We start from the raw sequence: 26304 nt of genomic DNA on the forward strand, positions 1-26304 counted from the left end.
CAAAACCCTCGAGAGCAGTGCATGTCACACAGTTTATCAAGGATGTACCACTGGATCGCGTCTCACTATTGTTAAACGTGATATTTAATTAATCTTGTCTATCTAACGACTCTTCGTTCTTTTGAATCTATCAGGTAACGTGTCACAGCATCAGTACACCGCTTCAATCTTTTGCTTTCAGGCTTGTACTTAGTAATTTTAGTAAAAGATACTGTCGGTTGGTTGCTGGTTGTGCACCTTTTTTTACCAACCACGTTTGTCGATGCCATTATAACAACACAGATCACTCTGCCTATTCATGCCAGAGTCCTGCGGAAAAAGTGATTGACAGGTTGTAGTCTGTATATAACTTATCTTTATTATTTATGATTTGGTTATGGGTAAAACAAAGACCATGTGGGTCAGGTAGTTGAAACGGTAGGCTACAAATAATTAATTTGTAATTAATTAATTTATTGTTCATAAATAATTAACTCACCGCTGCCTATGACGACGATGCCATCGTCCATCGTGATGTTCCACATTAGACATCATACGATGCCAAATTGGTCGAAATTTCCCAACCCTACACAGCCCCCCAATATTCTGATAAAATTCAGATAAACTTTAGCATACAACTTTACATTGCAGAATAAAAAATCATACAAAATTTAAGACTTTAATACTTTTTAAGGGTCAAAAATTTATTTTAATACTTTTTAAAACCCCACGGACACCCAGTGTTCAAATAACCATCAAAACAGTGACGATAAGGCACACACAAAACACATGCATATTTAACGTACTTTACGAACATCCAAAACAAACCGTCCTTCAGGTGGTCTCGCTGGTATTAAATTAACAATCTGGGCTTTAAATTATTTAAAATAAAGTGCAGTTATTTCCTCATTGTTAAAAGACTCTGTAAGTTCGTGTTCCATGGATATACGTAGTGATGTTGTTGTGGAATTTGGCCATCGATGATGTTAAGTGTGTCTTTATTCGCTTTATTCGATGCGCAGCAGGAAAGAAAAGTCTTTCAGCAGTGCATGCAGTCACAAGTAAAGTTCGCAACCGGATCACCTGGAGTTTTGTGCTATCAAATACAGCGCTGCATGCAATAAACTCACGCTCAGTCAGGCGAATTAAAGGTCTCATTGCCTGTCAATCAAATTAATTATAATAATTATATTATATTATACATGGTTAATAGTATTCGAGTCAATGAAATAATAACTTTAATAGGAAATAAAATATCTTCGTAAGAATGTGATGAGTTATTCACTTCTCTGCCAGAGGCTGCTCTATGGTTTTAAAACCCTTTTCAAACTGTATTGTTTAGACCTGGATCATTTTTTATATTAAATGTAGTGTAGTTTATTTGTGGATGTCTGATGACTAGTGCGCTTCGTCTGAGCCATCTGTGGAAGCTAGGCAACAGAGCAGCGACGTCAACACACAGAATCAGCACGGTTGTCTAACCGTGCCGAGAATTCCGGGCCGAGAACGGTTTGTTATCATGCAGCGCCTTTCCAGGCTCAGTGGAGAAACAACCGTAACCATACCCAAGTGTTCTAGGAACGGTTCGGCACGATAGTGGAAAAGCAGCTTATGCTATAAACTGGGCTAAACGCACCCACTGTATGTGAGCACATGCAACGGTATTTTTGTCAGTTAAGATGTCAAAGCAATCAAAAAATTCCTCAACACATAAATAAAGATCTACTGCCAGAAATGTTTCTGACGCCATTCTGAGCAGTAATGAGCAATGTCGTGACTATGAACAAAAAAAAGAGCACTATGATTTGCTCGAGCACATCTTGCCCTGTTTTTGGCTTGTTTAGATATGTGATATATTTAGATATGGGCTGTGTTCATATTTCAGTTGAACCGCACACTGCTCACACATTCAAATGAACTGCACTAATGGAGGAACATACCACATTTGTTTCAAACAAACCAAACATGCAAATTGTGAACACACCCTTGCTCTAGTGATTTCAGCATACACTTAACTATGCTAACTTCCTTTAACGCTGATTATTGTGTACAGCCCACTGAAATCAAGACGCATGATGATTGTGATGATAATGTCAAAGCAGCATAAATACACCATTACATTTCCACAGAATCAAAGCCTAAAAATCTAAACTTACATCAAACTTTATTTCCTTTGCCTCCTTTCAAGCTCAAGTGTTTCCTTGAGGAGATGTAAATCTCGTTAGCCTTTCTTCTTCGTCCATATAATTCCCCTCACCTCATTTTACCTTTGTAAAATTGGTTAATTGCTTCACCATTTCATCTCATATTCTTTCATTGTCTTCCAGCCTCCATTCACAGCACTTCTCTCTGTTTTACTTTTCTTTATTCTGCTCATTATTTCAAGCCTCACAGTGAGTAGATGGACAGAGTAGGCATGCATAATTAATCATTGCTGGAAGACACTCAGTGAGCACACATTTAGGAAAACGGGGTCAGCGTGAGCAGAAATCGCAGTCCCTTCTCTTTGCTCGGCCCTCCTGTGATATCGGCTTGACACTGTACCATATAGCAGTGATTTCCGGTCCTTCTGTGTCTTACAATCTGTCCCCAACAACCACATAAATAAGAGTACTTCTGGAAAGCGCTCCCTTTTACTGGTTATCAGAATCGCAGAGTTACATTATCAAAGCAGACACATTCATTTGATTGATTGTAAAACTATAATAAATAAATAAATATTACACATTGTTGGCTAAATCAAATGAAGCAGAACCAATGGACTTATCTATAGTTTGTTCAGCAGATTCTATTCACAGGATGAACATTTTGGAGAAATACAGATTGTTTCAAATAGAATGCTACAAAGAAAGCCATTCCTGGAAAGAGTATTTCAAGCTAATTTAAAAATTCACTGAACAACTGTGTCAAGCACATCCAGTGCTTGATAGAAATGTAGACTGGTGAAATTTCATTTTGTATTCACATTCATTTAATATATGTTGGACTTTCAATGCAGTTTTTGACCATATTTAATTAAAATCCTGCATGTATTGCATAGTGAACATTCATATATTCATATATTTATTTTAATTAAATGTTTTTAAAGAATATGAATGGTGTTATCAGCAGAGATGCACTGAACTGATTTAAAAAAAAAAAACAGGAAATACATTTGAAGAGTTTAGATGCTAAAACCTCTGAAAGCCATTTGATATTTTCTTCGTAAATTAGCATTTTTCTCCAACTTTTGTGTGTTGGCTCAGAAATGTTGCATTTATACAGTAGTGACGGATAAGTTCTTTTCATTGCCTTTCAAGTGAAATAACTGAACATAAACATAAAGGAGGTTGAGAAAAATTCTCATTTTAGGAGAACATTTCAGACGCCATTTAGAGGTTTTTGCATATGAATTCCACTTTTACAAAATATCTTACATGTACAAATGAAATGTAATGTAAAGAATTATAAAATCAAATAACGTTCCTTCTATTAATCAACTAAAAAATCCCCAAAACAAATAATCATGATTTCCACAAAACAAAATAGATTTTCAACAACTGTTTTCAACATTAATGAGCAGAAATGTTTCTTGAGGACCAAATTGTCATTTTAGAAATATTTACAGTAGAAGATTAGAAATATCATTTGACATATTGAAAGAGAAAATATCTATTTTAATTTATAAATAACATTCCATTAAATTTCATTTTTTGTTTACGATCAAATAAATGCAGATTTGTTGAACATCAAACCCTTAACAAAACCCAAACATTTTAATAAAAATGTGCACTTGAAAAAGTACAAATGTTTTAATCCAGTTAATTTAAAGTCCACATGAACAGGAAGCTGCAACCCAGTTCCTAGAGAAATGTAATATTAAATGAGAAAACAGTGGGCATGACTTGTTTTTTTCTACTGCAAGCTGATTGGATGTAGTAAAGTAGCCATTTTATTCAGAAAGATCAGGAAAGGAGTTTTAGAAAAGTTATTACAACCTCCATTTTCACTATTTCTGTTTGTTTTCAAAACAGACAGTTGGAGTGACGTGATATGTTAATCACACCCAATACCTAAGACCAGATTTGGGTGTAATGCGTTCCACAGTTACGCATTACTGTATTCTAATTACATTTTTGAGGAACGCAGTAATATAATGAATTACATTTTAAATTTGAGTAATTTGATCACATTTACTAAAGTCAATGTAATTGCGTTACAAATATGGATTTTAGAAGAAAAAAATGCTTCTTTTAAATCACGTTTTCTGGTGCAGCGTCAGTTAATAAGCATGCACTTTTAAACTGCTGGAGAACGCGAGTTGAAATGGTTGCTGACGAGAGTGCTTGCTTCTTCAAGTGGAAATACAGACATTACTTTGATTTCATTGAGCGTAAAAACAAAAAATGTCCAGTCTCTAAAGAACTTTAGACTGTTTTCAACTCGACCAGCAACTTGTTCAAGCACTAGAATAAAAAGCATTCTGCAACAATACACGTCACCAAGGAGGACACCATTGCCCAAAAACACAGCGGCCAAACTCAGCCTAAACAGGCTATCTTCTGAATGTGAAGAGAAGCGTAGCTGCTTATGGGGCAGTTCACATGTTGTGTCTTTTGCATGCACGCATATTGGGAGCGCATATTACACTCGCATGCTCGCATTTTCCAGCCGCCCACAGTTGAAATCCGCGAGTCTCATGACAAGAACTGACTGATCAGCTTCATACTTTGGAATATAGACATTTTGGTAGACTAATTACCTCAAATAAACGCAAAACATTCAAACACTGCAGTGCTTTTTCATACTATGGATGTCAATGTTTACAAGTATCCAGTTTTCTTCTAAATGTTTTCTTTTGTGTTCCAAAAGTAAATAAATAAATAAAACAACAAGCACACGATGAGAGATTTTAAGTTTTGGGTGAACTCTTTAAGTCTTTTGAATATGTCAAGCTGCTGAGATCAATCCATTGTTTTTCAGTAAATATTATACTACTGAAAGAGCTGCTATTTATTTTGTATTTTTATAGGTATATTTTATGTTTTAAAAGTAACTTCAAAGTAAAGTAATTAGTAATCTGATTACTTTTTACATAATGTAATCAGATTACAGTTTTCTAGTAGTAGTCAGTAATTTGTAATCTATTACTTTTTTTAAATCAACTTACCCAACACTGCCTAAGACATAGGAAATCTGAGAAATTAACTGAAGAAAAAAAACAGGAAGTGCATTTTCAGATTTCAATTAAAGATTACATAATCATATGGTTAGTTTTGATTTCAATCCTAATTCTTTTATGCCATTTAAGTAATCATGTATGAAAATAACTGTTAGCTGCAGCCCTTTTTAAAGTCATAACATAAGTTTTACAGGATTAGCAAAGCAAAATCTACATTTCTGTTCCCCCGTACCCTGCTAAAGTACTTCCTGTGGTTTATACTCCTGTTTGGAAATCACTGCCATATTGCACTACACATCATCTGCATGCACAGAGACAGGTTTAAATGCCGTTTAATCTCTGACAGCCTGCAAAGTCGATCATGATGGTGTGTGGTTTGCGTCGTGTTAACCGAAGCTTACTGCTGCACTGTCAGACATGTTTTTTCCTCCTCTGTGGACTTCTGACAGCACCAAAAAAAATGTTGCATGTCTTAAAAGATGTGCCAGTTTAAAAAGGCCTGATGGACAAATAATGTCTGTTTACAAATATCTAAATGTCACAACACGCTGCGAGATTTGTTACATTACGAAACACCTTATTTTGGTGATATATCTTTCAATTACTTAAAAAAAAATCTTGTGGTTTATGAAAAGATTTCTCATAAGCTGACACACATACACACACACTATGTGATAGAGTGACTTCAAAACAATTGAAGATGATAACTGGGTAATTTCAGATGGGTAATTTCAGATGACCCAGTAATATCAGAAAGTGGCCCGCCCGACTGATATAAGTTTACTACTATAACCACTTAAGCCACTATCAGATTCAAAAAGAGGCGCATTTACTGGAAGTTTCATAAATCCATAATCAGACTTCTGGTTCTTCTCCAGTCTCAAACCAAGCGTCTCAGACATTTTAAGATGCCATTTGCTGCCACAGAGATGGCTGTGCAGCAGACGGTCCATGTCCAGGTGGCTGGTCACTTATCTGTTTGGGGAGTGGGCTTTTTATCTCCTCACTCTATGACCTGCATTTTAGATCAGGGCCGATATGAATATTTAAACTGAATTCTATTTATAACTCACAAACAGAGAGAGTGGAACTACTACAGCTAATAAATACAAAATCGACTTTATGTGTGTTGGATGGTTCCTTATAAACCATTAAGGGTCTGTGTATACAGTTGAAGTCAGAATTATTAGCCTGCCTTTGAATTTTTAAAAAAAATAATAACAGAGCAAGGAAATTTTCACAGTATGTCTGATAATATTTTTTCTTCTGGAGAAAGGCTTATTGGTTTTATTTGGGCTAGAATAAAAGCAGTTTTTAATTTTTTAAAAGCCATTTTAAAGTTTAGAATTAATAGCACCTTTAAGCTATATATTTTTTCGATATAGTCTACAGAACAAACCATCATTATACAATACATGCTTAATTACCCTAACCTGCCTAGTTAACCTAATTAACCTAGTTATGCCTTTAAATGTCACTTTAAGCTGTATAGAAGTGTCTTGAAGAATATCTAGTCAAATATTATTAACTGTCATCATGGCAAAGATAAAATAAATCAGTTATTAGAAATGAGTTACTAAAACTATTATGTTAAACAGAAATTGGGGGAAAAAATAAACAGCGGGGTTAATAATTCAGGGGGGATAATAATTTTCACCTCAACTGTATTTGGTGATTTATTTAGCAGTTTGCTCAATTTTTTATGTGGTTAAAGGGATAGTTCAATCAAAAATGAAAAGTTGCTCACTATTTACTCACTCTCAAGTGGTTCCAAACCTCTACGGGTTTCCTTTTATTAGATATTATTTTTATTATTATTATTATTATTTTTATTTTTTTATTAAATTAGATATTTAGAAAAATATTAGAAACCGATAACTATATTGACTTTCACAGTAGGAAAAAGAAATATTATAGAATAGGGCTGTGCAATTAATGGAAATCGAATCGCAATCACAATTTGAAACGTTATGATTAGTTAAATGCAAGATGCTGCAGTATGAAATATTCATTCATTCATTTTCTTTTCGGCTTAGGTCCCTTTATTAATCTGGGCTCGCCACAGCGGAATGAACCGCCAACTTATCCAGCACATGTTTTACACAGCGGATGCCCTTCCAGCTGCAACCCATCTCTGGGAAACATCCATCCACACTCATACACTACAGACAATTTAGCCTACCCAATTCACCTGTACCGCATGTCTTTGGACTGTAGGGGAAACCGGAGCACCCGGAGGAAACCCACACCAACACGGGGAGAACATGCAAACTTCACACAGAAACGCCAACTGATCCAGCTGGGGCTCGAACCAGTGACCTTCTTGCACTGAGGCAATATTATTAAAAATATATATTATTTAATTTCCCCCGCCTGGAGCAAATGCATGACTGCTGCCTGTGCGTGACAGTCTTACTAGCCAATTGAGTGAGCACACTTCGTTCTGCCCAATCAAAATTACGCAATCGAACTACAGCCACAATAAAAAAAAAAAAGAAAAGAAACAGCAAAGCGCTTACAAGAGGGATCATGACGTCTGCTGCTTCAGAAGCTTCAATAGACTAATTAATATCTAGACAGCATTTGTAATATGGGAATATTTTGGTTTCAAAGTCACAGACACCAAACGAAAACAGGTCATTTTTAAGAGCTGTTGCAGAATTGTTGCTACGACTTACAGATTATTGAGCTGAAGCTTGACTACAAAATTAAATAGTAAATCAAATCGCAATCTCAATATCTGTCAAAAAAAAAACGCAATTAGATATTTTCCCTAAATCGCACAGCTTTATTATGGAAGTTAACGTTTACAGGTTTCCAACTTTATTCAAAATGACTTATTCTGTTTGAATACATAAGGAAACTCAAACAGGTTTGTGTTCAGTGAAGGGTGAGTAAATGATGACAGACTTTACGTTTAAGAATATAGCTACTAGGGCTGCACAATACATTTGTATTTTGTTTCAGGATCGATATCACAACGTGTGCATTCGCAATAGTCATATCGCAGGATCTGCAATGTGGAATTGGGATTATAGCTGATCAGCAATGAAGAATACACAGGGTTATTTTACATTTGACATTACATTTGATTATTCAATAATATAGGGGTGGGACAAAATATCCCTGTGATACATTATCAATTTGGCCAAGTATCGGTATTTATTTGAAGGCACAAAAGATCTGAATTAACTAATCAGCCTTGCTCTGCTACTGTTTACCGCAGTACACAAGGTGGCACTTCTCATAATGTCAAATTACAAAACACATCAATGTTGCAATTTCACACAATATATGTGTTGTTAATAAAAAAAATACATCTTACAACTTTTTGATGCATTTTTTTCCCTTCATTACAATGTATGATATATAATATGATATATTGTGGATGGTTTTCTGATCTATCATTGTCGTCATTATCAGTATCGGGGGCAAAAATATCACGATCATATTGAGTCGTATTACTGCACCTGAATATCTGACTATTATTTCACTTTTATCTTTGCTCTGTCTTATTTATGTTGCCGATTTGTTTGATTCACTCCGCTACAAAATTATTCCAATCAATCAAAATTAATAATTTCATTCCAAATAGAGCTATTCAACTCATCTGCCGAAATTGTATTCATATTACAATATATAATGACATAATATCACAATGTCAGATTTTACCAATATTGCGCAGTCCTAATACTGTAGCTACAGTATGTTGTAAGAAGTATTGATCAGGTTAGATAGATGTTTGTGAGCAACAAATCAGCATGTTAGATTAAGTTCTAAAGCATCAAGTGACACTGAAGACAGATGCAAAAACGGGTGTTTTATCTTGTAATATATAGTTGAAGTCAGAATTATTAGCCCTGTTGAACTCTTGGCCCCCCTGTTTATTTTTTCCCCAATTTCTGTTTAACAGAGAGAAGATTTTTTTAACACATTTCTAAACATAATAGTTTTAATAACTCATTTCTAATAACTGATTTATTTTAGCTTTGCCATGATGACAGTAAATAATATTTGACTAGATATTTTTCAAGACACTTCTATACAGCTTAAAGTGACATTTAAAGGCTTAACTAGGTTAATTAGGGTAACTAGGCAGGTTAGTGTAATTCGGGAAGATATTGTATAACAGTGGTTTGTTCTGTAGAGAGTCGAAAAAAATTTGCTTAAAGGGGCTAATAATTTTGAACTAAAAATGGTTCATAAAAAAATTAAAAACTGCTTTTATTCTAGCTGAAATTAAATAAATAAGTTTAATCAGACATATTATATTATCAGACATACTGTGAAAATTTCCTTGCTCTGTTAAACAACATTTGGGAAATATTTAAATAAGAAAAAAAATCAAAGGTGGGCTAATAATTTTGACTTCCACTGTATATTTTTTACAGAAATACAGTTTTTACCTAATAAAGGCATTTCATTTGTTCGTTCATTTTCCTTCAGTTTAGTCCCTTTATTTTATTAGGGGTTGCCACAAAGGAATGAACGGCCGACTATTCTAGCATATGTTTTATGCAGCGGATGCCCTTACAGCTACAACCCAGTACTGGGAAACACTCGTACACTCTCTCATTTACACACACACACACACACACACACACTTTGGCCAATTTAGTTCATCCAATTCACTTACAGAGCATGTCTTTTGATTGTGGGGGAAACCGGAGCACCTGGAGGAAACCTACGCGAACATGAGGAGAACACACAAACTCCACACAGAAATGAAAATTGGCCCAGCCGGGACTCAAAGCAGCGACCAGTGCTAACCACTGAGCCACCATGCCACCCCTAATAAAGGTAATGTCAAGCAAAAAGTTTTTTTTTAAATAGTAGTATGACCTGGAATAACCCTATTTATTTATTAGAACTGTTGTTTGTATAATCTTATGCACACAGTAAAAAATCTGTGAATTACCTGTTGTATGATTGTATATTCTAATAAAACTGCATGTCGTTCACAACTTGCACAAATCTTTCCTCTGATTTACGCTTTTGAAATGATAAATGAGACCTTGATTTCCGCTCTGACAACTTTTGATGTGAAAATTTAAAGTGACTTTTATTAATCTTTTTAGTATTCTGAAATCATATTTTTTTTCTAGGTTGGTCAAGTCAATTAAACTGCAAGTGCTTTTTTTCTGATACTTTACACATTTATTTCTTAGAGTGTACTCAGGCTAATAATGTCATTATAAATAATATTTTTGTGTCCACATGAGCCACGTTTTAGATTATCTGGTAACATTTTAACACTATAGCCCCTTTAAACCTTTGAAAATGTATTAACTCTTTCATGTGTTCATCAGTTCAAGGTAAACCTCATATTCTCAGCAGGGTGAAAATTCTTTCCGATGTGCATTATTATTTGATGCTTTCTTGAAACTAAGAAATAATCTCGAATTCCAGCATTAGGCTAACATGCATAATGAGGTTAAGGGAGGTTCACTGATAAATTTCACAAAGCTGAAGAATATACCAAACTGATGTAAAAACACTCAACATCTTCAAACCCACATTATGAGCAGCTACATTTGCATTTCTGACTAAGAACACTTAGGGAACGTAGATTACAGTCCTCAGCTTTCAATCATTTCGCCTTAATTTCACAACTCTGCGGGATCAGAACATTTAGGAGTCATTAACACTGTTCAGCCTCTGTATTTTCTTAATTGTGTTAAAGTGTTAAAGCCTCTAAAAATGCCCCTTACTTTCACCTGCAGTAAATTCCTGTGAATCCAGAATCCCAGACTCTTGAAGAGATCGGATGCAGGAATCTACAAGCTCCAGGCCTGTGGTGAGCTCCTCCTCTATATCCTTCTGTCCGTCTGTGGACAAAGACACAAGAGGAAACTTCATCTAGCAGGCTTTTCATGCAACTAATGGCAGGCAATAAAGCAGCCCCCCACAATAATGAGCATTTAAAAGCAGTCTTACAAATATTTTCTCCGTGATGATGTAGAAGAAGCATTTTTGTTTCCCCAAAGAACCTTTCGGTAAACAGTCCTTAAAGAGGACCTATTATGCCCCCTTTTATAAGATGTAACATAAGTCTCTGATGTCCCTAGAATGTGTATGTGAAGTTTCAGCACATAAATAATGTTTTATAACTCTTTGAAACTGCCCCTTTTAGGCTTTAATCCAAATTGTGTTGTTTTGATGAGCGTCTCTTTAAATTCAAAGGAGCTTGTGCTCCCAGCCCTATTTTAAAAAGAGGGCGGAGCTTGTTCATTATTATCATTTTGCAGCATATTCAAAAAGGCTGCTTCTCACTCAGGGCTGTCTATGGTAATGGGCCCTTTTCACAAGACTGTTATGACACATTTAACGGTCATCATAATCTTACATCCTTGAAACTTTTTAACAGTCTTGTAAAAAGGGTTTTCGCATCAAATTAAAAACACGGATTACCGCTTGTGCGAATCATTTCTGATGCAGCATCTATGGGGTGGGACAGTAAATTTTACGTTATTCTATCCTCTGGCTGTCGTCATCAGTCTTACACAATTTTTTCCTTTTTCTGAAAGTCTTGATAACAATATCGTGGCATTTTTCTTTATTATTTCAGCAAATAGGATTGTAAAAAAATATTTGTTGTACTCTCTGATTCACTGCGCTCTAAGTTTACCCAACTATGATGTCTTCCGCTACTGAGAGACCTGGAAATGTGAAAAGGGTCTATGTGGGAGAGATCGTCACTAATGGGCGGGACTTTCCACCTCTGATGACATGTACAATGAGAAAATGACAATCAATGTCAACCCATCCGCCATTAATGAACCGCCATTATTATTATTATTATCATTATTATTGTGATGATGACGTGTATATGTCTGTTCAAACACGCACCCAAAACCCAGTGTCCAATTGAGCTCCGCATTAAATCATGTACGTACAGAATCCGCTTGGGAAACAGCGTCTATGCACTATGGAGCGCATCAGCTGACAATCATGCATCATTACATGAACTGACTGTTTTGAGGATTGCATAGGGGCAGCTCCTGTGATGAAAAGGAAATGAATCGCGTCGTTTTTATGTTTATTTCAAAGTGTTTTCGTGTCTTAATAAAATGAAAGCACAGAACAGATTCACATTTAGGAGCAAGGGGTGGCCCCTGGTGGTTCGGTGGTATAGGTTGCATATAGGGAGGATCGGCTCTTCGCGGAAAGATAAAAAATACGGGAGAAATACGGAAAAATACCTTTCCAGTATGATGGCGGGATAGAACTGTACCCGGTTACTAAGGTGTTACTTTGATTGGCAGAATAGATTCAAAAATTGTAAACCTCAGTTGTTTAACTCTGGAAGAGTTGTGAAAGTAGTGGAGTGTTCAATTAAATACTCTTCATGGAATGAACAATGCTAAAAAACTCTATTTTTAGGTGTCTGTGCTGATATTAACAGTCAAAAGTTTTACAGTGTTGCATTTCAAAGGTTAGGTTACACTGAATTTTTCTTTAAATGCTGTAAAATGCAACAATTTTACAGTTATAAAAATGCAGTTTCTATAACAAACATAGCCCGTACAATCTGCAATGTTCTTTTAAGACTTTACCAGATCCATGATCATAACAAAACATATGAGACATTTCTAGTTTAGTCTAATGTACTGGTATTTCTATACTTGTACATTTAAAGGAATACAAGGTACTACACACACAGACACAAATGTATCAGAAATATACAGCATACTAAATTTTATGTTATCTGTCTCACAACATTGCGTAGCTTCTTATAATGAACAAAACCAATACTAGTAATCACTGAAACCAATAAACATGCACAAAAACCACCAAGAACTGACATCCATACATTATTTGTGAAATATATAAACATGTAAAATGTGATATCCACCAATGCATCTTATTCACATATTTTTTTCCTCATAAATTTACTTTTTTCTTTTTCCAAACTAGCAATGCATGAAAATGAGATGCTTAATCTGGTTTTGTTTTGATGCTTCATCAAGAGCCCAGTATTTTAAGAGTGTGGCGTGACCGCAAGCTCATGAATCATTCATGCGCTGCACTGCTGCTGCTCTTCAATCTCCTCTGTGTTTTATGTTCTGGGAAGGCAGAGGTTGTCATCTTTAGCTAACGTTTTGCTGTAGCACAATCAATAAAGTCAAAAGTCAACATGTTTTCTCTCTGACATGCACGGTTAACCACGTGGGCTGCTAGATGATGACAACTGTCAAAACGCATTTCAGAAGGTGTCTTCATACAACATTCACTTTCTTGTAAGGTTTCAGATCACGGATTTTGAAAAGATAGGCTGAGGCGCAAGCAAAATCTTCATTTAAGCAAGAAAACAGTTCAGTTACCTTGGTTGTTCCAGCGAAACTTCTCATCCGCAGAACTGTAAGAGTAAAGACAGAGTAGATTTAGATGCATCGTCAACACAAAGTTTAAAGACAGCTCACTCAAAAATGAACATTTTGCAGCCTGATCTCATGACCAAATGTAACTATTTTATGTTTTGTCAGTTTAGTGGCTAATATGTACAAATTTGTACGAGTTCAGTCACCCCTTAACCCAACCGCAATTCGGGGGGTGAGCAAATCTCTATACTACATTGTACGAATGGGATCATACAAATTCATAGGAATTAGCCACTAAATCAAAAAGTTTCGAATTGCAGAGAGATCGTGTTGACATTTTGCCATCGTTTGCTGTTTCTCTACTTGTTTCTGCCTGAGTTTCTTTCTTGTCTTTAACACAAAGAAGATATTTTGAAAAACGAATTGGGTCAATGTTTTGTTGTTCAGAAGAAAGAAATTCATAAACGTTTCAAACCACTTGTGTGTAAGTAAATGATGATTGGATTTTCATTTTTAGCTGAACTATCCCGTTAAAGAAATCACAATTTGAACTTAATTTTTCATCTAATGCTACCACCCTTACTACCTGCTAAATGACTTGCTGTTGTCTAAAGTACCTGGGAACCTATACAGGTGCATGCTTGTTGAATACGTTTTAAACCCTTGGCATTAATAGGGAGCTGGTCTTCTGTAAAAGCTTCCAATTTTATGGTAAAACAGACACAAGAGCATCAGTGAGGTGAGGCATGACGGGGGCTAGCTCACGATTCATTCCAAAATTGTTCAATGGTTAGGATTCAGTGAACCATTTCTTCATGGACATTGATTTGTTCACAGAAGCATGTCACATGGGAACAGAAAAGGGTCCAATTTTACTTTAAATGTTTGACTAGGGAGATTGAACGACTATGTTTTTTTAACGAAAGGTTTGCTTTGACTGGTAAACACATTTGAACAACTGTACAACTGGTCGATGGTAATGATGTCATAGACATAGTCTCTGGTTTATTTCCTTTGTTTAGTACAAATATATACACTAAAAAGCTGTTTTATACTAGGGCTGCACGATTTGGAGAAAAAAAATCTAATTGCGATTTGTCTGATCAAAACTGCGATTTGCGATTTAAAATGTGAACTAGTTTAATTTCATAAAAGAGCTTCAGGTTTAATGTGGTGTTTTAACAGCACCAAAGAAAACCCAAGCATAATCACAAAGTGCGCTACATAATACTACTGTTTATTTAAAACCATTTTTTCAATAAAATTGTCAGTTCTCATGACAAATTAAGAAAATAACTAAAGTATTTTAAATTCAGTTACATACAAAAGATTAAAAAATAAATAAATGACATATATATGACATACGAGTTCATGTTTACATTTTACATACATAAAATATGTAATATATGCAACATACATTTCAAAATATTGCAAAAATGGATTGGTTGAAAAAACAAATACATAAAAGCGGCCATTCTCAAAATATTTATTGCATATATGACATATCAAATATGAATATTTTCGTATAAGTCATTTGCATGTATTGCCATATATCATATTTCTATGTGGGTCCTAAATTATAAATAAATAAATATATAAATGTATGAGCAATATCACACTCGTAGCAGTGCGATATGGCTGTATATTGGCACTGGTGGGAGGCATGCCTTAGTGTCCAGTGATGATATACAGTGATGATATACAGCCGTATCGCATTGCTACGAGTGTGATATTGCGTTTATACAACAGTTCGACGGCATAATCATGTATATAAAAAGGAAAATCAAACACGGAGAGTCTAAAAACCGTTTTGTATGAGGAACTACTTTCCTCCACTATTCATTTACATCTGCAGCTGACGTCAGAACAGCAGAAGTCATTACTACTTCACCAATGTAATTTTAGAGCTAGTATTTGAATGATTCTCTAGCCTAATGTCTAAAGTGATGACAAAACAGGTGATATTGCTGACATTTTAAGATTATGAAATGCCACCAGTCTAGAGACATTTCCCAGTATTTCTCTGTCTCTTGTGGATGTACAACATCAACCGTCTTTGCTCTGCTCAGTATTACAGGCTGATGGATGCCTATGCGATGTAGAAATTCTCAGAAATTATAAACATTTTAAAATAAACTGCAAAGTTGCGACCTAAACAGCTACATTCTGGCCTAAAAAGCCTCTAAAGAACATTATGTTGTCCAACAGCTGCAATATTTGTCAAACTGTAGTGAGTTTATTGATCTGCTGTCACTATATGTGGGCGGAGTAATAGAGAAGGGTGAGGAGGCTGTACGAGTTCTGATATTGCAGAATATTGCATGGCTATCAGCCAATCAGATTCAAGAACCAGACAGAACTGTTTTATATATATATATATATATATAAATATAATATATAATATATACTGTAAAAATATATAACAGTTCTGGCTGGTTCTCGAATGTATTTATTTATATATAAATGTTGTTCTTTTAAACTTCATTTGTTACCAGAAAATCATCACACACTTTTTGCTTTTCCCCATGTGGTGTTACTAAACACGTTGACGAACATAAACTGCTTATGTAACTGTTTCCCCATCAAGTTCATAAATCTATTTGCGCACCCTCTGAATCACATAACTCACTGATCAATGAAGTATCATCTCTGTGGTGAAACACACAAACAGTAGTTATGATGGTTATGGATTGACTGGAAATGAAGGTTTGAGGAAGAAGAACGTGGAGCCGCATATCCCTAATCATTGACCGGCATCGGCAGCGCACAGTAAACAGCGTTCCTGTCTTACCCGTAACTCTATCAGGAGGCTAAATGCTCACCCATTGTCCTTGGAGCCTTACAGCAGCTGCTAAATCACTCTATTGATTTTCTTCCGGCGAGTGTGTAAGGATTCATTTTGGTGAGGCTGCCTATGTTTGTGCGGGGGGTGACAAATCGCAGAAGAAAACAAAACGCCACATGTTAATAGGGCCACGCCGTTGTTCTCCTAAAACCCATTCATCACCGATTCTTCCATGAACAATGCCTAGACAGAGACAGGCTCCAGGAGAGTGAGCAACAGAGATGAGCCACAAGGCATTTTTACAAGAACCCCCCATTTAGTGAGTGAGTCGACCTGCTTTCCAAACAAGCATGAACTGTTTTCATCCTAATAGCTCCTCATGAAAGACAATCACTGGCTAAATATGTCAGGTAATTGCTAGGCAAATAAATAAATAAGTGCTCGAAGGTAGATAAACAAAGATTTAGTAGCAAGATATGACTGCCTGCAACACCAAATGAATAAATAAACAACTACAGTGAGTGTTCCCATTGGCTGGAATGGTCGTTCAATTTCCAGTATGCTATAAGACTTAAAGTTGTGATATTGCTCTAGAAGACTTCTTACGAGATAACATCACACCGATAGGGCAGAATGAGTCTGTCTTCATGGGGATCATCATTAAAGTCTTTTAGGATGAAGATATTTTTCTCTCCCTCGATAATTAACTTGAGAATAATGACATGACGGATGAGGCAATCACAGCTGTGGGTCATTGTGTGGTCAGTAGTTAATCACTGTTCTTTATGTGCCCCATTTCCATATTGACTCAACATATTAGCTGAAACACTTAGAGCAATGCGATTTGGACCATTACAATTAGTACACTGATTTAGTGTTTTCTTACTCCATTCTGGATGAATGTAATCATCTGCATGTTGTTCTACTGTTATTCCCAAAAAGATTATACTAATATTGAAATATATTCTTAGTGTGTAAACAAATAGAAGTGAACTAAAAAAACTGCAATCTCAGTAAACAGTGGCATCCGTTGCATTGCTAAGTGTACCATCAATGGTGCTTAAACATGATACTTTCTACCTGTGGAGATTCAGTGATAATTAAGCGCCACCTTAATTGTTGCAAATTATTTATGTTTTGTCATCAGCAGTAGCATATATATGGGCTACAGCTTCTAAAAAGAAACATTTAACACACTTCTTTATTCAAATAGGTCTTATTGTTGAAGGCTGAAACATTTGCTGTTGAAATTTTCAGACCAGCTGCATTTACATGTAATTAATTATAGACAACACATGTGCATTACTGTTTAATCAATAAGTAGGCCCACACGGAATCTGCGCGCGCAGAATTATGCAGATTTCCGCAGATGTTTAGCCTATCATTGGTTCTGTTTATTGTGTAAATGTGTGTACATTTATATTTATTCCGTTTTTTAATTAATTACAGTAATATTATTGACTAATTTGAAAATATTCATTTGATTTATTTACAATACATTTTGTAAAGTAATATTATCTGTCTTTTAGTATATATAATATATGACAGACTTGCTTTATTTACCAAATAAAATGTATCTAATTGGATTTGCATTGTAAACATTAAATAAAAGTTAAAAAGGTATTACTTTTTATTTAATATATTAAGGTTTTAGTTATCATTCTCCCAAAATAATTCCGCATAAATCCGCAGATTTTTAACACAATTCTACGCACAAATAGCAAAAAATGTCCGCAGATTCCGTCTGGCCCTACCAATAAGTATAATTTTATTATTTTGACAGTTAGATTATAATACATATTCTATATACTTCATTAACTATTATAAAAATATGCTCTGTATCTTTCTCGGGTTTGTTTTATGTAAAATTAAAGACATGAAATTGCATACACAGATTTTTTTTTAGTTATTATTATTTTATTTTCATTTAATCTATCCATTCTTTTATCCATCCATCCATCCATCCATCCATCTGCATAAACACTCTGCAATTCTCACATGGTCGCCCACTGAAGCTAAGCAGGGCTACGCCTGGTCAATACCTGGACGGGAGACCACATGGGAAAGCTAGGTTGCTGTCGGAAGTGGTGTTAGTGAGACCAGCAGAAGGCGCTCAACCTGCGGTCTGCTTGGATCCCTACTCTATACTGCTCAGTGAGCACCTTCTTTCGGATGAGATGTAAAACTGAGGTCCTGACATTCTGTGGTTGTTAAAAATCCCAGGATGTCTTTCAAAAAGAGAGTAGGGGTTTAACCCCGTCATCCTGGCCAACATTGCCCACTGTCCATCATGGCCTCCTAACCATCCCCATATCATAATTGGCTTTATCACTCCTCTTCAACAATCAGCTGGTGTGCGGTCTGGCGCAATATGGCTGCCATCGCATCATCCAGGTGATGTGTAAAAATGTGTAAAGCACATTGAGTGTCCAGAAAATCACTATATAAATCTAAGGAATTATTTATTTTTTATTTTTTTAGTTATTATATTTTATTCCATTTAATGGCATCAAACGTATGCATCCATTCATCACTGTAAAAATGCTGGGCTCCATACAGTTCCTTCATGTTTAAGTTCAGGATCAATTTTTAAAACATTTAAAAACATTTAAGTTGTCCCCCTAAAAAACAACTTAAAATAGTTTTTTCAACTCATTTAAAATAAGTAGTTTGAACTATCTATCTATTTGTCTATTTGTCTGTCTGTCCACCTGTCTGTCTGTCTGTCTGTCTGTCTGTCTGTCTGTCTGTCTGTCTGTCTATCTATCTATCTATCTGCACACACACATGCGCAAAGTAACTAAAAGCTAAATCACCCATTCTGTGTTATCCATTTGACAACCTGTGTTTTGGAACCTGCTTTAAACATCCTGCCTACACTGCAATATTACAAAAAGTTTTTTTGTGTGTATGTTTTGTTGCAGCCTGTTTGCCTTAGACTGTCACAGGAGAAAGAAAGCTGAGATTCTGGTGTGAAAGAGTGAAAGTGTGCTATGAAAAGCTGGAACAAAGCTGAGAGCGCCTTTTGTTCACTGCTAACGTATGTGAAAAGAGTGAAAGAGAGCGAGAGAGGAGGAGGCCGGCCTCAAACCACTGGGGGTCAATGAGTGCCTCACAATGACAGACAGACAGAAAGACAGACACATGCCATCCAGACTGCTATTTCAGGCAAAATCTATATATATATGTATATACACGGCTAATGCAAAATAAACATTACACAAGAAGAACTTCATCCCAAATAGACGAGTGTTAAAACTCCAATGCAAGATTATACTGTAGACGAAATTAACTGGTGATCTGCACATGTATTTGATGGAGGGGGTGAGGCGAGTTACATTCCCATGTCTTTAGTGCTGTGTGTGTATGGGCCATGCTGTCTGACGGAGCATGTGAAAGGGCTTCACGTGATTGCATTAATGAATGTGGAGCTGATGCACTCGTCCGTAAGAGCCAGGCCACCCATCATTAAACCCTACATGAGTCTGACTAAAATAGTCCTGCTACTGTATGTGAAATACTGTACGTAACATGGAGAATCATTAATCATGAAACTTTTCAGCAAGACAGATTGGAGTAACACATTTTTATTTGTCATAATGGTTATAAAGGAGTTCACCCTAAAATGACTAATTCTGACTTCATTCTTTTGTGGGACATAAACTGTAAAGATTATTCATCATTCATTTATTTTCCTTTAGCTTAGTCTCTTATTTATTAGGGGTCACCACAGTGGAATGAACCGCCAACTAGGGCTGCACGAAAATTACACATCGCGATATTTTTTTATTGTGCGCTATATATATTGATATGAATACAATTTCAGTAGATTAGTTGAATAAATGTTTGTAAAGAATCTATAATTTTAGATTGATTGGGAAAATTCTGTAGGGGAGTGCATAAAATATAATAAACAATCTACAAGCATAAAGAAATTCAATAAGTATATGCTAATTAAATAAACGTTTTATTGTTTTCCGAAAAGTCGAAATGTATTCAGGTATACAGTAATTGAATATTCAAATGTAAAATAATACTGCATAGTCTTCGTTTTATAAACATTTCAATAAAACATATTGTTATTAATTTTTCAAAGTTACAAACAGTACATTTTATTATGCCTGAATATGTTTAAAACCCTCACTCAGTCACAGAGCTCAAAAAACACTTGCAAAATAATATATTATAATTCAGACTCAACATTGAATATACTCGCGATGTGACTACTGCGAATGATCACATTGCGATATTAATGCTAAAATAATATACTGTGCAGTCCTACCGCCAACTATTCCAGCATATGTTTTACACACCGGATGCCCTTCCAGCAGCAACCCATTACTGGGAAACACCTATACACACTCATTCTCACACATACACATACTAAAGCCAATTTAGGTTATTCAATTCACCTGTACCGCATGTCTTTGGACTGTGGGGGAAACCAGAGCACCCGGAGGAAATCTACGCCAACACAGGGAGAACATGCAAACTCCACACAGAAATGGCCCAGCTGGGACTCGAACCAGCGAACTTCTTGCTGTGAGGTGACACTGAGCCACCCGTAAAGATTGAAAGATAGCTCAGCCAAAAAAAAAGTGACACCAAAGTGGGTCCAAACTTTATTTTTTATTTTAGTTATTGATCTCCATTAAGGGCAGAGTTATATGGCCAAAAATAGATTTTTTCATATCAGTGGATATTGATACAGTAATTGTGATAAATGTCAAAGTTTCTTTCGAGTTTAAAGGCAGATTTTTGCTTATGTTGAGTGAAAAGTTGTAGAAACCAAACAGTTCATTAATCTAAAGTACACTTTTATTGTCAAAATATCACAAACACAAAGATTTCACAAATATTCATTCACTCGTTCCTTTTCCTTCGGCTTCATCCCTTTATTCATCAGGGATTGCCACAGTGGAATGAACCACCAACTTATCCAGCATATGTTTTACACAGCGAATGCCCTTCTAGCTGCAACCCAGTACTGGGAAACACCCATACACTCTCACATTCTCACACATACACTACGGATAATTTAGTATATTTAATTCACTTATAGCGCATATCTTTGGACTATGGAGGAAACCGGAGCATCCGGAGAAAACCCACACGAACACGGGGAGAACATGCAAACTCCATGCAGAAATGGCCATACAGAACCAGCAACCTTCTTGCTGTGAGTGCTAACCACTGAGCCAGCGTGCTGCCGATTTCACAAATATGAGTTGCACTGTTTAGAATGATAAATAGTTACGAAATTTGCATTGAAGTAAAATTCTGTGGCAGTCTTTTTCCATAACAAAATATCTTAACCTTAACATGTTACTGTTTAACTGACAAAAATTATACTTTGTGACAATTATCATTATTTTATTGCTCATCCCTACTTTCATAGTAGAAAAAATACTATAAAAGTCAATGGCTACTGTTTTATAGCATTCTTTAAAATCCAGGAGAAAAAAAACTCCCAAATGGAAGAGAAAAAATATATATTCGAGGATGAGAAAATGAGTACATTTTTTTTCATCCATTTAAAGGGCACTTATTTTACCCTTTTTTCAAGATTTAAGATAAGTCTTTTGTGTCTCCAGAATGTGTCTGTAAAGTTTCAGCTCAAAACACCCATCAGATTATTTATTATAGCTTTCAGAATGTTGGAATTTTCTGCTCTGAACACAATGTAGCTGTTTTTGTTGCCTGTGCCTTTAATGCTGCTTCTCCCCACCCAGAGTGCCTCAATCTCCGCCTTGACTGCGTCAGATAAACAGCACAGTGACAGACATGAAGCAGAGCTCACGTAACGTTTGTGAGAAATAAGAACTTTCACAATGATTATTTGATGTATTATTTGTGGAGTTGCAACGGTGAGACACACAATGTCGTTACAAAGTTCACACAGACACACATACACAGCGCACGCGTTTAACCTTGCACTGTTTTGCACACACATGTGACAGGATACACGTTAATATCCACTGCTGTATGGATATGCGTTATGTTAATGTACAAAATAAACCGGATTTAACGTCCACAAAACAGGATTTAAACGTCTTCTTTTATCATTTTACTGACATGTGGCTGTGGTGATAAAGTAAAGACGGTAAAATCGCTGTAATCCATTACAAACATGCAAACATGTTTTAAAAACATTTTACATTTTACTACATTACATTACATTAACTTATTCTTGATCACATTTAATGGTGATTGATGATCACAGCGAGCTCAACAGATCTTTTAATCCCAGTTGCTTTGTGCACGTCCTGTCTTGATGATATGATATTACTACATATAGTTGGAGTCAGAATTATTAGCCCCCCTTTGAATTTTGTTTTCTTTTTTAAACATTTCCCAAATTATGTTTAACAGAGCAAAGAAATTTTCACAGTATGTCTGATAATATTTTTTCTTCTGGAGAAAGTCTTATTTGTTTTATTTTATACAATAACCAGCCTAATTAATCTATCCGGCCTAATTAACCTAATTAATCTAGTTAAGCCTTTAAATGTCACTTTAAGCTGTATAGAAGTGTTTTGAAAAATATCTAGTCAAATATTTTTACTGTCATCATGGCAAAGATAAAATATATAAGTTATTAGAGATGAGTTATTAAAACTATTATGTTTAGAAATGTGTTGAACAAATCTTCTCTCCGTTAAACAGAAATTGAGGAAAAAAATAAACAGGGGGGCTGATAATTCTGAATTATTTTTTTTTTTCGGCTTAGTCCCTTTATTAATCCGGTTTCGCCACAGCAGAATGAACCGCCAACTTATCCAGCACACGCAGCGGATGCCCTTCCAGCTGCAACCCATCTCTGGGAAACATCCATACACACTCACTCACTCACACTCATGCACTACGGACAATTTAGCCTACTCAATTCACCTGTACTGCATGTCTTTGGACTGTGGGGGAAACCGGAGCACCCGGAGGAAACCCACGCGAACGCAGGGAGAACATGCAAACTCCACACAGAAACACCAACTGACCCAGCCGAGGCTCGAACCAGCGACCTTCTTGCTGTGAGGCAACAGCACTACCTACTCCGCCACCACGTCGCTGGGCTAATAATTCAGGGGGGCTAATAATTCTGACTTCAACTGTATATGCTTTACTACGGAGACATGATAATACGCATCTGTCAGTCAATTGGGTGGGCAGGGAAACTGCACTCCTACATCACGTTTCGGTCGGCCTCAAAATGGGAGAGATTTGGATCCTATTTTAAGAGACTTATTGTCTTTATATCACCCCAATATGACTGTGGATACACAATACCTACACACACTCCTGTTCAAACAGCTTACAAAAGATGATTTTCATCATAGGTGCTCTTTAAAATGTTCATGCTCACTCCTTTCTTTATTATAAATGTGAACGTTATCTGTCAAGTTACAAAATGACTAAGACGAACTATAAAGGTATCATAAAAGTATAGTTTTCCAAGTCTTTCTGTGAGGAATACACTGAAATGTAAGTAGTTTTTCCAACAGAAGCCCTCCCATGGTCCATAAAAAGTCAGTTTAGTAAGGACATGAGAACAGCAGAAACCATATTGTGTGGGCCTCTGGACTCTTCATGCATTGACATACAATACGCTACAAATCAAGAGAGATTCACAGCCCTCATAGAGGAATACATTTCAATCCCAAAGCGCAGAAGAGAGAGAGAGAGAGAATGGCGTAATGAGAGAGCCCCTGTTGAAGTGCTGAATCATGGTCGTCTTTCTCACAGCAGATCTGTGTCAGTGGATATGAGGGCAATGGCTGGTGCAGCACAGATGCTGTACAGCTGCTCTGTGATGGCAAACAGTCTTTTACACAGTATTACTATGAATGGCATGAAGGTAAAATACTCTCACTACAAATCACAGCAGTATAAACACGAGTCCCCAGACACTTCTGCAGAGCAGTCTGGCGCAAAATGGCTCTCATCTGGAAACTGCCTCATGAAAATTTATAGTAGATTTAATATAGCAACACTAACTGTGGAAATGCAGCTTATAAAAATGTAGAAGCTATTTATATGGGAAAATCATGGTGTATGTGGTATATGTATTGGAATAAAAAACACGCAAACACCAAATTAATTAACTAAATAGCTAAGAAAATTAACTATAACAAACAATCAATAAATATAAAATAAGGCCAATAAAATGTAATGTAGTCAATGGATTTAACTGTAACAGGAAATTAATATTGTAAAAATATTTTTAAAGTTGTGAGTCATGGGTGTTTATCTCTGCTCCGATTTTGATTTGATTTTCAACTTTTGATGTTGAAAATGTAACTGCAATTTATTGACATTTTAAAGTTGGGAGCGAACTTAGCGACTTTTCAGACCCCCCATGTGTCCGTGCTGTACCGTTCCTAATGTTACTCTTCGCAACTACCTGCGGGTAATGCTGTTAGTCTCTCCCCGCCTTACAGCTCTCAAAGGCGGTGCAGTGCCACACAGCCATCTCTCACACCTGCAGTATTGAGAGCAAATCATTCCTCTGCATATCGACAGCAAATGTTTTAGCAAGGCGAGCATGAGGTATTTCCCTGGTACAGTCAAACAATCTGCTTTTCCTTTGTTTTAAATTTAATAATTTAAATGGACCATATGCACACACACACATACATATACATATATATATATATATATATATATATATATACATACATATATATATATATATATATATATATATATATATATATATATATATATATACATATACATATACATATATATATTTATATATATATATACATAATATATACATACATATATATATATATATATATATATATATATATATATATATATATATATATATATATATATATATATATATATATATATATATATATACATACACATATATATATATATATATATATATATATATATATATATATATATATATATATATATATATATATATATATATATATATATATATATATGTATATATAAAAAAATATGCAGTTTATTTTTCAAAAATGAGTGCTACGGAGATCACACGGTGCATCAGTGTTTTCATAGCAAAAGTGTGAAGCTGTTTTTCAGACTGAAAGAGACAGACAGTTGTTCTGTTACAGAACCAGGTATGAGACTTTCCTTTCCAAAATTTTCTCCTTTCCAAATTACTTTATACATACTCTAATAATTTGCTTATAATTATTGAATATTTAAAAATGTTCAAGATTATCTCTTCTTAAGCGTATCACACTGATACTTACACTAATTAATTATACAAGTACTATTAATTATTCACCTTCATAATCATGGTTAACTCCTGTCTCTCTCCTACTATAATTAGTCATTTTATAATCAGTTTTTTTATGCCAGTGGCCAGTCCCCTGCACCAGAGGGCCACCTCTGTACATACTGTTCTCTGGTTTAGGAAAGGCTCACCTCTCCACACCAGCCATCTCAGGCCCCAGTGAAAGAGTTTTCTCATCAGCTTGGGACATTGTAAATGTGCAAAGACCTCTGCTTATGCCAGAAACACAGATATGCGGATATTTCTTTTTAAAAATGTAAAATTCCAGCACAGTGACAGTTTTAGTGCGTTTATATTAATGAGTCTTCTTTAGTTTGTGTTATTATTATTCTTTTTTGTTTTTGTTTTTAAAATAGCCATTTATTTATGGCAGAAAATATATTATTTCGCAAAAAAATGTGCAAAAATCATGACTTAATTGTGAATCGTGAGATTAGTATCGTTAATTGTATTGAATCTTGAGTCAGGTGAATCGCTACTTCCCTATACAGTTGAAGTCAGAATTATTAGCCCCCCTGAATTATTAGCCCCCCTGTTTATTTTTTTCCCCAATTTTTGTTTAACGGAGAAAATATATTTTTTTCAACACATTTCTAAACATAATAGTTTTAATAACTCATTTCTAATAACTGATTTATTTTATCTTTGCCATGATGACAGTAAATAATATTTTACTAGACATTTTCAAGACACTTCTATACAGCTTAAAGTGACATTTAAAGGCTTAACAAGGTTAATTAGGTTAACTAGGCAGGTTAGAGTAATTAAGCAAGCTATT

The 26304-nt window shown here is 35.4% G+C and overlaps 1 protein-coding gene across 7 annotated transcripts in view; it reads right to left on the reverse strand.

The window, feature by feature from the left end:
- Positions 1-26304, reverse strand: part of ctnnd2b (catenin (cadherin-associated protein), delta 2b) — a 145038-nt gene that overhangs the window by 65123 nt on the left and 53611 nt on the right. For 6 of the 7 annotated variants that reach the window (XM_056477046.1, XM_056477030.1, XM_056477021.1 and 3 more), the window contains 2 exons: positions 13465-13499; positions 10852-10968 (listed from right to left, as the gene is read on the reverse strand). In XM_056477046.1, coding sequence (XP_056333021.1) covers positions 10852-10968; positions 13465-13499 — 152 coding nt within the window. The remainder of the gene's footprint in view (positions 1-10851; positions 10969-13464; positions 13500-26304) is intronic. The other variant, XM_056477004.1, reaches the window with a different exon arrangement.

This window comes from Danio aesculapii, chromosome 2 (genome assembly GCF_903798145.1).
Source record: "Danio aesculapii chromosome 2, fDanAes4.1, whole genome shotgun sequence".
Classification (NCBI taxonomy): Eukaryota; Metazoa; Chordata; class Actinopteri; order Cypriniformes; family Danionidae; genus Danio; species Danio aesculapii.